The 15,265-nt window shown below is 37.6% G+C and overlaps 1 protein-coding gene across 3 annotated transcripts in view; it reads right to left on the reverse strand.

The window, feature by feature from the left end:
- ephb1 (EPH receptor B1) overlaps positions 1 to 15,265 on the reverse strand; it is a 205,902-nt gene that overhangs the window by 11,555 nt on the left and 179,082 nt on the right. For all 3 annotated transcript variants that reach the window (XR_015929091.1, XR_015929092.1, XM_088616403.1), the window contains exons 13-15: positions 7,791 to 7,940; positions 4,275 to 4,468; positions 3,422 to 3,577 (exon numbers count right to left, since the gene is read on the reverse strand). Coding sequence is in view for 1 of the 3 variants with exons in the window: in XM_088616403.1 (XP_088472529.1) it covers positions 3,422 to 3,577; positions 4,275 to 4,468; positions 7,791 to 7,940 (500 nt within the window). In the remaining 2 variants the exon portion in view is untranslated. The remainder of the gene's footprint in view (positions 1 to 3,421; positions 3,578 to 4,274; positions 4,469 to 7,790; positions 7,941 to 15,265) is intronic.

A 15,265-nucleotide genomic window follows, 5' to 3' on the forward strand; every position in this document is an offset into this window, starting at 1 on the left:
AGAAAGATGGAAAAACATTAGATATGAAATTTAAAGTAATAGTGATGATTTGAACTTAGGATGTGCACAGAAAATAAGCATCAAAAAATTTGTGTTAAGACCTGTTCATGAACCAAACAAGCTCATCTATCACAATGTTCAGATGTTGATGCAAATACAATTAAACTTACAGTTCTCAGCATCATCACCTGTTTTTTTTTTTTCAAGGGCATGGGAGATGCAGACTTCTTGCCACTTTTTCTTTTAAAAGCTATTTGGTAACCTGAATTTTAAATAACTGTAAACATATGTTTTTAAAAATGTTATTGCTTTTGATACATTGCATCATATATTTCTCATTTTTTTTGCGTTTCACCAATATCATTTTGCATTTCATCAACAAGAAAGACAGTTCTTGGAAAACAAAATGAGGTACAGTAATATTTTAATTACAGCTCTTCCTATAACTTAGGTGTCAAGAGATACATATACAAATGCAATGCATTGAAGTCATTGCTGGAATAGCAGATTTAATGAAATAATGTCTAAATAATAAATAAAATACCATATTATCAGGCCTTTTAAGTTAAAGATCATGTACCCAATAATTTCTTTGTTCTCATAAAATAATTATGCAACCCTGCTACTTTTTGTATAATTTAATAAGGTGGAAGGACCTTGAAAAATCAGACTTAACATGACTCCCATATGAATTTTATACATGAAAGCAGAGCCTGTTAATATTGAAACTGAAAAAGAGGTTTGTGCATGGTTTATTCCATAATTAGTTTACTTAATTATTCTTATGGAACTGACAACTTTTGAGGTTAGAACTGTCTTGAAACAAAGTTTAATGCTCGCTTTGTTATGCCCATATGAAATTTAATCTAGAGCTGCATGTGAGAAGCTTGAACCTTCTTTTAGAATTTACATTTGCTAGTCAGATCCTTAGCTTTCCTGGGAATGCCTGGGTACTGATGAGGGATGCGATATGAACACTAGGCAGTGTGGTGGCTCTGTGGCTAAGGATCTGCACCTGTGGCTGGAAGGTTGCCGGTTCGTATCGCACGGAGGAATCCTATTCCGCTGGGCCCCTGAGCAAGGCCCTTAACCCCAACTGCTCCAGGGGTGCTGTATAAAAGGCTGACCCTGCGCTCTGACCCCAAGCTTCTCTCCCTGTCTGTGTGTCTCATGGAGAGCAAGTTGTGGTATGTGAAAAGACAAATTTCTAATGCAAGAAATTGTATATGGCCAATAAAGTTATCTTAATCCATTGCTTCCTGGTGTCCTATTGAAGCTGTCATTGCATCCCCCCACCACCCCAAGCATCCAAAGTAGTACAAACATTGCCGAGCAACAAATAATTCAGAGTTCACTTCAGACAGGAAGTAAGTACATGTAAACGACAGAAACAAAGAACTCCCTCAACGATTAGTATTAGCTCCCACCCCGTTTAATCTGTAATACATGACCTCCCAAAAATCACATCCTGAAAGTTTACATATTCTAACGACATCAATCTGGCAACACAGATCCCCACTTTTGACACCTTGAAATAGGTCCTAAATGCGGATATTCAAACACAACTCAAAAACAATATCCAGTCTATTCTACTTCCACAATGCAAAAGCTACAAAAAAGCTCACCATACAAATTCTGGTCAAGATTATCACTTGCTCACAGAGACCAGATATGGTCAAGATTATCACAAGCTCACACACCCAGCTGAATGCCACTATGCACACGTCACTGAAACCCTATACTCCAACCCAGCCCTCTGGCTCCCTGTCCTATCACACATCTGACAACTCACAATAACCCACAAAATGCTCAAAGTCCACAACGCTCCTCATTTGCCTCTATATGAGGACATGTTTAAATCACCACCAAAACACGTCTGCCTTCAAGAAAGCCATCCGAAAAGAAACTTTCCCCAGCAAAACGTCAATGCAAACTCCACCTGGGGTCACGAATGGGAATCACAGGGATTAACAAACAAGCACCTTATCAGAAGCTTCTGGCTTTCACTTTCTAAGAGAAGAGAGGTCCACTCTAAACTACTTGAGGATTGGTCATCGTCCTGTCTTGCAAACCTCTATAGATGGTGAACCAGTGCAATCTTTGTTCCTGTGGGACAGAGGTAACTATGTGTAACGGTTCTTGGGGTTTCCACCCTTGCCACTCCTGCCCTGCCAGTTCACCCTTCACTGCCTGGGCGCGAACCCAGGTCTCCGGCGACACGTAACAGGGAACTTGCCGGCTGTGCTAAAGGAGAACTCCCCCAGCCTGGGCGGTTGAGATCCCTGTTATACGCAGGGGCATATTCGTTACATTATGCAGCACATCCCAGAGGGCTGCCCAGTCCACAGACTCAGTGGAGAGCTACACATCCTCAACACAGCCAGACCAGGAGCTATGGCTGGCTCAGGGAATTTACATTCACTAAATGAATAGTGTAACAGAGAATTCCACAGAACTCTTTCTTTAAAGTACGCAAATGTATGGGTACAGCCCTTGTGACTAACAGGTCCTTCCCCTTTCTTCTAACTCTGAAGCTGGGGCAGAGGAAAAAGTAACAGGGGATCTTTTGGCAACATGTAAAGACACTGAAAATGTTTTGTGTTGACCCAAGAAATAAAAATGTTCATTTAGATAAATTTCAAGTTTTCTACTTGATTCCTGCCTCAAAGGCTGTTGTTTAGAAGTGAAATATTACTGACCTGTAATAATAATTCTCAACACCATTTTAATTGTTCAACTTGCCTATGTTAAATAGAAATAATGGGTTTGCACCCTAATGTTCTGCAGCTTGAAATAGCTTTTTTTAACAAAGACTTTTACTGAAAAAGCTTTCTTATGAAACATTTAATGAAATTAATGACTTTTTAGCATCACAAATATTTATGTAGCAATAAACAAAGATTGCAATCTCTGTAAAAGGTGCGTTCAAATGTGAAAGAGTATTCTAATTATCATCATTGATGTGTGACGAAAGACTGGATTTCTGTATCATTTTTGTATATTTTCAGATATTACGTCATTATGTAATTAAATGCAGTGATTCACATATTGGAAGTGATAAGTTTCTTTAAAGAAAAAGGGCTGAAAGAATTAAAATAACTGAGTTTAACCTATTTTTTACTAATGCAACTCATCACTACATCTTGGTTTGCTAAATGTTTGATTATTTATGTTCTACAGAAAATACAGATCATTTTTAAATTCTCCGGGTGCTGAGTTCTCAAATACTCTGCAATAAATATTTCCCGCCAGAAGTCTTATTTCTGTCACACAAAAAAAGTTGTATGAAATTTGTAAAGCTGCTCTGAAGCAGTCACCATAAATAATAATACAGATGAGTTTACAACAAGCAAAGATCTTTAAAATCACATAGAAAATCTCATTTTTCATTGTGCCCCTCTTACATCTGTGTGATACTCACTCTGAGGTCATCTGTGCAACCAGCTGTAGGGAAGTGAAGCCAGAGCTCAGGAAGTTGTCTCTATACTGGTTCATTTTGATAGCACCCAGCCACTCTTCTACAGAGCTGAACGTAGTGAAGTCTGGCACAGAGCGATCAAGAAGGGGATGAGAAGGCCTAGTGGAAACACAGAAAAACATAAGAAAGACTACAAACGAAAGTCCAGCCCATCTAGCCCATTTGGGGGTTAGTAGCTAAGTGATCCAAAGAACCATCCAGCCATTTCTTGAAAGAAACCAAGGTACTGACATGAACAACTTGGCTGGGTACTTCATTTCATACATCCACAACTCCTAGTCAAGTAAACCTGGTCAAATAATTTCTAAAGACAGAGATTAGATCCATATTCAATATTATTTAAATAACCTACTTATTATAACAAAGGCAAACAAGGTCTGAAAATGTAGAATGTTAAAAGACTGTAATGAAGGTTTCTAGAATAATTCATGCTACACTCTCTTTCACAATTATTATGATTATATTAATAATATCAATCTATCATAATTACAATATTGATGACAGTAATTAGAGAAACTGTAAGCCTAAGCATTAAAAGCTGTAGACCCCAGCTGCAATACTAAACTATGCTGATCAGGCATCTTGATGTTGCCTAATTAGTTGTCTTGGAGTCCATTTTTTATACTTTTTTATATACTGTATATAATTTTATAGGATTGGCAAATTGCCACAGTGGTACAAGGCTGGCTACACTGTTGGCCCTCCTGCCCTTCATCTAATTCGATTCGTTGTTCTAGGACTAGTTCAAGGCTCTACGTGAATGACTTTCATTATGAAAGAGGAAAGGTTTACTTACACAGTAGAGATAGTGGCCACGGCTTTCAAGCTAGTGGGGTTGCGGATCATCTTGTCCAACGTGTTTACGATCTCTGGGAAACGAGGTCGAGCATTGCGGTCCTTCTGCCAGCAGTCCAGCATGAGCTGATGCAGGGCAGCAGGGCAGTCCATGGGGGGGGGCAGCCGGTAGTCCTGCTCAATGGCATTGATCACCTGCCAAAAGGATTTCCAGCCCAAATAAGAGTGGACAATTCCATAGACAGGTAGGAAAATCAATCTGTCTTGTTAAGCAGGGCTCCCGAAACAACTACAATACTGGGTAGTGATGTCTATGCATGAACCAAATACACCAGCATCATGTTGGTTCAATCCTTTGATCCTGTATTGTTAACAAAAATGGTTCAGCATTATGACAAAAAGTGCTTGCAATGCATCAATACTTGCTTTACATTGTCTCCAACTTTTGCGCAGATGCAAGACTTAGATGCCTTCTATGAACAAAAGAAAGCCAGCACAACAAAATCAAGAGGAGCCTTGACCTACCCAATAACTGAACACTCTATAAGGTAGAGCAGTAGTGCAGAGATATTTAGATTTACCATCTTCAGGTTTTGATGATAAAACTCTTGCCCCTTGAAGACAGTTATAGGAGCAGCCCCTATTATGAATAACTTCTTGACACCATTTCTTTTAAAGTTCTGATAAACTCAATAAACTCCAGGCTGTGTTGTGTACTATTTAACAGCGTACACCATATGCTGGGGGTGTGTCAGTTGCAGGCTATTAATTTATTATCTCCAGTGGGCAAATTACTCATTTTCATTTTAGAGTGAATATGGTATTTGAAGATATCAAGTGAATGGTAACAGTGCCATTTAAATTGTTAATATTGCCACTTGTTCACAGCATTAACAAAACTATTATGGTTTAAACTAAAGACACTAACATTGTATGATTAATCATATTTGGACTAGGTGACATCCATTTCCTTAATTCCAATTTTATCTCAACTTAAATTTTTAATACATATTCTACAATGTTTTGTTCTCACTTTTCCATTATGCTATCTCTCCTACTTTATTTAAACAAGTGAGATTTCTATTCCTAAAATCATTTGATTCTCCTGATGTGTCACAGGTTTGTATGGAGACATTGACAAGTGCCAGTATCTAGGCAATGCCATTGTGAATGTCAGTCACAATGTAATAAACTGGTCTGAAGCCTATAAAACACAAGAGCATTCTTACACAGTCTGTTGATTGCTCATAAAGATAAACAGGGACTTTAATGAACTTCACACACTTAGGCCCTGTCTCTGTTAAACTACAATGGCTTTAAGGGATGATTGCACAGGAAAGAATAGTGTGTCTGTCTCTTATATGCCTCCCATTATTTGATAACATGTCCTAAAGTTTAAAACAGGATGAACCTGAAGCCATCAGTTTGGGTAACTGCCAGGCTCAACCATATCATGTATGCAATGGGTGGGAGAGATGTTGTTTAAACCTGGGAGTGTTGAAAACTAGGAATAATCAATTCTCACACAGATATGCAGTGATTGACCTACCTTGATTGACCTTGTCTTAATTATGTCATAAGAAAATAAAGTACACATGTTAGCATAACATTTTCACATATGAACCCATTCAAGGAAAAATGTTTAACAAAAGTGCTTGACTCATTTTTTCTTTTGCTTTTTCTCACCACCATTATGTTTTAAAAAACATAAAAAAACACCTCTATACTTTTCTAGTCTGAAATACAATATGGCAGCAGATTCAGAAAAACATTCTATATAACATTAATACTGGATTAATACTCTTTGGTATCACCTTAGAGAGGGTTACAAATTCCATTTATATTTTTATAACCTGTAATACATTAATAATGAGGTAGTAACTGATATCTATTAATGGTTAATAGCATGTTTAATAACAATCCTTAAATCATTTTCATGTACAGCTTATTAATTAATAATCTAGTATAATAATAATCTATTTTCAGGTGGCACGGTCTTTTGGATGGGAGCAATTTTAGTACCCATAGAAAATTTCACCAAGACACTAAGAGTTACTTAGTGTTACTAGTAAGTCTTAAGGGTTACTAGGGTTGTGTGTATGGTCTGATATTAATAATTTGAATTTAGATGTGCCTGACTACACTTGTAAGACTTGTAATGTCTTGTAATGCTTCTATAAGGTTACAATGAGTTATTTATCTGATGTATCTCTTTACTTAATTTCAATAGATCTTTGACCTTCCACAGACAAGTCCTGCTTTTTTACAACTGGAAAAGCTCTGATGGTATGATAAATTGGTACTTATTTATTTTTTAATGTTACTGTAAGCTTATTTGTGATTGAAACTTTAAGCAATCATAGCCAAAATGTAGCAAAGAGTGTCTGGCAACCAAAGATGACAAAACTACAATCACCCTTCTGGGTACCTTTTTTAATTACACCTGCCTTTATTAGAAATTGATTTCAATTAAAGAGTATTCCCAAGACACACAGCTGCCCAGAAAGTAATGGAAATGTCTGGGAACATTTCCATGCACTATTCTCCTCAGCACAATAATGATACCAGCAACAGGTTTTCTTAGCAATGCTTAAGCAGTTTAAGCAAGTCAACAAACAGGGATCATATGATATTTTGTATTTCAATTCATTTAGCTTTTCATATTTTCTTTTTCAGTGTCAGCTAATTACCAATTGTAAATTGCTAGGTATTAGTTATGTTCAGGTTGTAATAATTATACAATTTATAGTTTGCTGCTGTTCATGTAATGTCAACATAGCAAATAAAGGTGTATCCTGCTCTATGGCCGTTGCTTGCCAAGATAGACTCTAGTTCCCACAGAAAAAGCAGTTAGGAAGTAGAAGGATGGATATTGATACATGCTGTGGAAATGATCAAGAGAAAACTAAAGGGAACTTAAAGAATAGAACTAAAATTTGAAACTCCCAAATCCGAGTCTGATCTCAATGAAAAGAATAGGGTTCCAGTACATGTTTTTGTTTAGGACATACACAATCTTAGTTTCACACAAACTGAAATATAAAAAAAGACAACAGCAGGCACAGAGAAAAATACGCCAAGCCTTCCTGACAATGATCAGTCCAAGTGATTGAAACATCTGCTTAATTGGCCTGGTTCTGTCTAAGAAAATTTTTGAACAGCAGTGATGCGTACCAGAAAATTACTGAAAGTGGTGCAATTTGATGAAAAAAGCTTCTACATCTAAGCTATGTCAGGAAGTACTCTAAATCACTGGGGCTAAACAGCACAGGAAAAAGGAGAACACAACAGCAACATAAACCTAGATTATGTCAACAGCCCTCCTAATTGACCTAATACATTGCATTGCAGGTCCTCCCTTTTGAAGACAAAATAATGATTAAACATGACATATAGTTATGAAAAGTGTTAAACACTGCTTGCTGCTGCCTTTGCACCTTAATTGTGACTTTGGCAGCTATGATTCCCCATAAATTGGAATCTGGAATGAGAAAATACATAAACAAATACAACTTACATCCTGGTTGGACATATCCCAGTAGGGTCGCTCACCAAAGGACATCACCTCCCATATCACAATACCGTAACTCCAGACATCACTAGCCGAGGTGAACTTCCTGTAGGCGATGGCCTCTGGGGCTGTCCATCGCACTGGGATTTTCCCACCCTGGGATCACAGCAAACAGAAAGAGCATTATTAGATGGGTTACAAGTGAGAAAAGGTCATTTGGCCCATCTATTGGTTTGTTTGCCTTATGTGGAACTTCTACACTAAACAGAATTTCTGGCACAGTTACAAATAATCAGGTTCATACTGTATGTATTTTAAATGTTGTGTGTATCTGAAGAGACATCTGTACAGTACACCAGGTATGTTTTCGCATGCCTGTCTCCTTGTACTTCAGAAGATTCTTTCTTAAATGGCATAAAAAGCTTAAAGCATTTTCCAAGGATAAGTCATACAAAAAATGACTTATTCAATTTATACATGTCTCATCATCAACCCATTTTAACCACACCTTAGATGTTGAAATTCACATGCTGAATACACAGATATTTCACCACAAAGACATTAATACACTTGACATTAGTCGAGACACTATCCTTGTTAATTTGTCAGGCCAGCAGGAGCCCTAAGTGGAATGAAAGACAAGCTGCTGAAGAGGCTGCCTTACAACAGACTACAATCCAATCCTTTATTGATCTACTCAGCTTAAAAATGTAAAACCATTTTGACAAGGCATCAGCACAAATTTACCTTTTATGGATTGATCCCTAACAATTGTCCCTTTACCGTCTTTACCTAAAGGGAAGGTGCAGGTGTTAAGAAACTCTTACATCCACTGCACAGTCTGTAATTGGCAAGAGTATGGATGCCCTTGGTACACCAGCATGGTGATTGAAAGGACATGAATGTGTTTAAGATGTCTGACATAACCTTTCACTCTATATACTCTATATATACTCTTAATAAGACTCTATTTTTTCTGGTGAAATAATGACTTTCCACATTTCTTTGTTCTAAAACAACATCCTGCCTCCACAATTTCTCATACAGTATATCATCATGCCACACTAGTGCAGCAATGACGGCAAGTGCCATTTTTTGGAAAGAACACTGGATGCCAAGCTCAAGCCAATTTAAAACATTTTGATTTTGAGACTTCCTTCTGAACCAAAAAAGCAGTACATTTTGCTTGAATAGCACTGCAAGCCTGAAGAAAAAGAAATTATTTCAGTACCACATAACACAAGTGCTAAAGATAGCCAAATCAGAAGAAATATTCTCTGGAGGTTCTTTAAGTGATATTTTATTGAACATCTTGTTTATGAGCAATCACTTGGTTGCAGATTTGCATTTGCAGAAGGTCTTGCTGTATTCTGATACTTCACGTCTCTATGTTTTGTACTGTATTCTGCCTCAGCACATTTTTTAGTGATACCTTTTTTCTCATCTCACCCTGGAATACTAAAATGAGACTCATATCTGTACTCATGAAAGGGGAATAGCAGATGGGTGGGACTGTAAACCGAGCCTTTTTGAAACTAATAACATTTTCACGGCTGGCTGGTTGAAGGCTGCTATGCAGATCTTCAATAATTAACGCTGTGGGGGGAAGGCAGCCAAATTTCACTTTAATAAAGCAAATTGCTGAAATGCGAAGGCAAACAAAGGGAAGGCAAAAATATAATGAAAAGTGTTCTGTTTTTTAATAACTCAAGAGAAAAGTGAATACCCCAGGGACGTGTGGTGAAGAAATGTTCAGAGAATTAAAATAAGTCTACTGTTAACAAAGTGCTGACACTTTTTGAAGCCTACAACTGTGCTCACTCAAACAGGTGGTGTATCCAAAGACCTTATTGACCTTGACATACACTTTTTTAACAAAATGCCAAGACACTAAGATGTGGCATCATTTAAACTGAAGAAATCTTGTCACCCAGGTGATCCAATTAACTGTGTTCTGTATCTAAAAACACAACTTATTTTGATAACAATCATCAAAAACAATTCCAGTCTAAATCTTGAAGGACAAATGTGTACATAACTGAATAAACAGATGCAGCAGGAACATGCATCTTGTGCGTCAGGATATGTAAAACATTAGACGGTAGCACTGATCACTAGACAGGGGTAAAACGTCCATTTCATATAGATAATCTGCAATCAGCAGGGGCTCATAACAGACAAAAGAGGACAGTATTTTCAAAAGAAATGTGATTTTACTGTGGCCACAGGTCACCTTGATTACAACACGCAGATCTCTGTGAAGCCACTAGCAAGAGATCCATAAATAATAAGAATGCACCTTCTACAGTATGTTAAATGATTGACGGCCCCAAAGAGGATCTTCTTGGAATTGCTTGCTTGCTGTCAGGTTAAAAGCAATCATCCTAATGTCTGTGTGCGACAGGGCCAAGGAAAGGGGAGCTGTGCACACAGCTGTCACAGATCTGGGAGTGTGTGGACAGCAAAGGCGAGTGCTCAAGAAAAAACTCTCACCTTGCAATGGTCATGCTAAAGCTTAATGCACACTTGTCATTACTCCACTAACTGGGATATTATGCCACACAAAGAGTAACAACTAGGAAAAATGAAACAGGCTTATACTGTATATTCCTGATTTTATTGTAGATAATAACACTACTGTATGTGGGACATGTTGGGGTTTAGGTACCGTTGCACATATTTTTAATTGGTCACCTACTGAACAATTTGTTTTGCAAATAATCCCACAGAAACCACCAGAAGGTCCTGATTCTGACTAAATAAAAGAAATATTAATATAATATTATAAAACATGACATTTGTGTAAACTAATATTTGATATTTCTTATCTTTTAATCAATGCATGTGCACATATATAAAAGAAAAGGCAATTCACATCACATGTTGTACTTGAATGCAATGACATGTCTTGTGAGTGTGAAGAAAGTATTTAGCTGAAATGATATTCGGGATGCTGAACGTACTCCTTAAAGCTTTTCCTAAACATCCTAGTTATGAGTTCACCGTGGTCTCCCAATTACATTTCCTTTCTTATCTGTGAAATCTATGATTCTGTAACTTAGGAATTAAGCAAATAAACTTTAGACATGACTTTCAACTTTATGAAACAGTGTGTTCAAAGATTTACTTACATGAGTCATAGCTGTCCCTCCGTGTTAATATAATGGCCAACAAGTTATTAGACCTAAAATTTGGATCTGAATGGAATTGAATGTACTGTAAGTAAAAAAGGCTGAAGCACTGCAATCATTAAAGCATATCGTGACTTGAAAGTCTGCTCTACTGCTTACTGGCCTTTTGTTATAAAGTGTTCTGTTGGTATATGTCTACTTTGTTTTTAGTTCTACTCACAAGTTACGGTCCCGATGTTACAAATCTGCAACAGATTGCTTGCTGTTACCATTTTGATTGTTTAAACACCCTGCTGGTGCGACGTATTAGTTAAGAGAGGCACTTAGTAAGTTTGTATTTATATGCTGTATGGTTAGAATGTTTATATGAAAAACAAGGAAATTATGCAAAAACTATGCAGAAATGGCCTTTTATAGACAATTAAATTTTATGGAGATTTAAGTACATTCAGTTTTTTTTAACAAAACAAGAAATACTTGCTCTAACTCGTGAGTTTCTGATGAGACTAGTAAACACGTTTTTTGTTCAAAGAAATGGGATGACAGCTACACAAGCAGCAATCAAGGGCTTTTTACTGTAGTTTGCGTCTCTGCAAAATGGACAAAACAGTTCACTCCTCTGTGGGACCACACTAATCAATGGTACAGTATACAGATTTTAACAGAGCATTTCTTAGCACTGGAGAACTATCCTATTCTGCATTAACAACTTTCCCTGTACTATCATCACAGGTAGATGCTGGTGTAATCCAAGGGGATTTCTTGGAGCTGTTAAAATGAGCTAATTAAAGCTGGCGGCCAATTCCCGCAGGGCATAACATGATAAAATATGGGCACATTTGTCCCAGTACGTTTTCATTTAAATCTTAAAATTATTTAACACTTTACTATGCACAATAAGAAATTAATCACGTTCACGTGTACATATTATGCAAAAGTGATCTAAATTTAACAATTTTACATTATGATGCAGACTGACATAGAATTCAGTATATTAAAAAATGACCGGTATACAGATTAGGAGGAATTAATCAGCATAATAAAGCAACTGAGAAGCAATTTAACCATTTCTTTAGAGCAATATATAACTGAAGACTATGAATTTTAATTAAATAATAAGGACTTTGCACAGAAAATTATTACAGAGCTAAAATGTACTGAAAGAGACTTTTTTAATACTCATCATTTAACCCAGGGTATTTGTAAGAAGCCGTGGTAGCTCAGACGGCAGGGGCGTTGAGCTCCTGACTGGAAGGTCCCGGGTTGCAGCCCAGGTAATAATAATAATTGCTTACACTTATATAGCGCTTTTCTGGACACTCCACTCAAAGCACTTTACAGGTAATGGAGACTCCCCTTCACCACCACCAGTGTGCAGTATCCACCTTTAGGGGCAAGCGATGTAGCTTGCTCTTATTCCTTCCAGACGTCTCCCAGGTCCACTCAGCCTGCTTTCCAAACGAGTACCGGGGGTTAATCCTTCCAGGGGTAACAGGTCGGCCGGAGTGTGATGCTGGCCACATCACCTCCACCTCCAGTGTCGGATGGTCAATCAAAACAGTGGCCCTTGCCCCCATTCCCCAATGGGCCTTTATGGCGTGAAAAAGGACCTACCTACCTACCTACCAGGATATTCGTAGGTATCAGGATGTGCAAAAAAACATGTGCAAAGCTAAAGTAAAAGAAATCGGAAAGCTAAATAATTAAAAAACAGTGGGAGAGAGACATCCAAGTCATCCAAGAAAATGCATTATACTGTATATGTACTGTATAGAGAGAATAAACCCATACTCACAAAGAAAAACAAAAAACTAATTTGTTCTTCTCTGACATAATGTGTAAACAAGATTTATTTTGCAAGTTCATCATTTTCAGCACCTTGAAGCTAATCTTATCAGATCTCAGAAGCTAAGCAAGGCTGGACTTGGTCAGTACAGGAAAGGAAACACAAGTTGATGCTGTGAAAGGTATGTGTGGTACCAACCATCAGATGAGCCTTAAAACTGTGATCATTATCACATTAATGTTTCCAAAACACTTCTTGAAAGAGCAGAGGAGTTATCCCAGGTGTCCTGGATAAATTCTGCTCTGGATTTCCTAATGTTCCCCCTTATCTTGCTAGGTGAAGCAATTTCTAACTTCTCCACATGAGAAGATGGTGGTGGATGAAGTGGGGTCCTTCTATGTATTTTTCAGATGAAAAGCACTTCATGAATCTGTAGAATTACTGTTGTTATTTTACTTTGGCAGCAAGAAACACAGAACCTAGCTTAACCTTCAGAAGTGCAAGGGTGAACAAGGTACAGCACGGAAACCTCAAAAAGAAAACAAAAAAAATCAATGATATTTCCACGTTTCGTTGCAATAGCGAAGGAAAATTGCATTAAAGGAAAAGGGCATGCTTCTCCTATTTCTATCTCAGGTAGTTTTATTTTCCATTTGAAACACCAGTGGACCAGCTAGTTTTCTAATAGAAGCTGCCAGGTTATCAACCAGGTTTATTTCTCTTGGCTTGCCAAAGAATAGCGGGGACCTTTCTCCCTTTTAATATCTCCTCTAACACGTCTTGTGTGGACAGGAGGAAACCTGATCAAAATTGACAGGCTTGTTTACCGTGCAGATGCATACCTTTCCCAAAGCAATATTCCTGACTAGTGAGCCATTTACCATGGATGTCTTGTCCTTGCCGCTGTTGTCTGAGCACATGAATAAAAATACATGCCTGGACAAGGGGGTACTTAGTCCTGACACCAAGCCTGGCACAGATTTCAAATTATTATTGTTTCCCATTGCTGAAGGTGTATCTATTTTATATCAGCTTCAAAAGAAGTGTACAATTTAATATTCTGTGAAATCCATACACAAATCTGCATTGCTGTGCAAAGTCATGTTTTACAGAGGCACAATAAATAAAACCTTTTCTTTGTCCTGTAGTCGTGTGTGTAAAATTTAGCATTGTGAAACACTCCTGCGCACAGAAAACAAGCTCAGATTCTATACATGTTCAGTAACTGTTGATAAGCATTATTGAAGGGGGCTCTCACACTTTGCTTTCATATACAGTTTAAATTAAAATACTGAATTAAAATATTTTTATCTAATGTTGCCCGATTCAAAGTCCAAAATACAAAGAGAAAAAGAGTGCAACTGTGTTCTGAACCATCAACAGAAACACTCACTGTAAATTATTATTAATAATAATAATAATAATAATAATAATAATAATAATAATAATAATTGCTTACACTTATATGGCGCTTTTCTGGACACTCCACTCAAAGCACTTTACAGGTAATGGGAACTCCCCTCCACCACCAATGTGCAGAATTCCAGGAGAGCACAGGTTAAGGAATGTCAAGTAGGTCAAAGATGTTGTATAAACATTGCTGGCTTTTGAATTTAGCTCTGACCTCAGCTTTCAGCCTAATTCAGCATCATCTCTGGGAGCTAAATAAAGGACTGAAAGCATTTTCCAGCCACGGTCTTTTTGTCTTGCCAGCAACCCAGCTGCCTTCCTGGGTGTGCTCAGGTGAAAGATGTTATAAATAAGAAAAATAAATAAAGAAAACCAGCTTCGAGATGGCAGAGGATAGATGGGGGCTGGGATAATGGCATTTCAGTGCGCCGTGAAACTCCCTGCCAGCGTAACCGATCATTTTGAAAATCAATTATGGACTCTGCACCAGCCTCATCCACCTTGGTGTCACACTTGGTGAGGTGCATTTACTGCCTCATCCCTTGCATTCTGAATGAATTTGAACTGAAGGGTTAATGAAATGCAATTAAGTGGCATATCGAAGGCCTCGTGGACTGCTGGTAGTAATTTAATGGGGATACAGGAAAGACAAAGACTGAAAAAAGGCGAGTCATTTACAGAGCAGGTCCAGTTGTAGATAAATCATATCATGTCAGAGAGATTTAATTTGCCTGGCCTTACCCACTTCAGCGGCCTTGCTCTGTGATTGCCCCCTTCATCCTTAACATCTGAGGGCACAGTGTCAAAAGAAGTATTGCATTAAGCCTAATTAACATGGACTCAAGGACTCACTCTCTTCTTCTTTTCCTGCTTGCAACTTCCACTGGTCTGTCTCACCATTCAACAATTGTTAGGATTCTCCCCCAGGTGAATAAAAGATTTCACAAGGATTTATAAATCCCTTGACCAAGATTAGAAAACCAAAGTAGACAAATTAAAGATTACCAGTTGGGTACTGTATCCCAAATGTAAATGTACTTTTATCTGTTATCTTTTATCATCATCATTCTAACATCTTACGTTAAATGTTTTAAAGTGAAAACCACTCATTTTTTTACAAGCTATCGTAGTGCCCTGTGTTCCATATATAGCAT

This window comes from Lepisosteus platostomus, chromosome 2, assembly GCF_059453375.1.
Source record: "Lepisosteus platostomus isolate fLepPlt1 chromosome 2, fLepPlt1.hap1, whole genome shotgun sequence".
In the NCBI taxonomy this organism is placed as follows: Eukaryota; Metazoa; Chordata; class Actinopteri; order Semionotiformes; family Lepisosteidae; genus Lepisosteus; species Lepisosteus platostomus.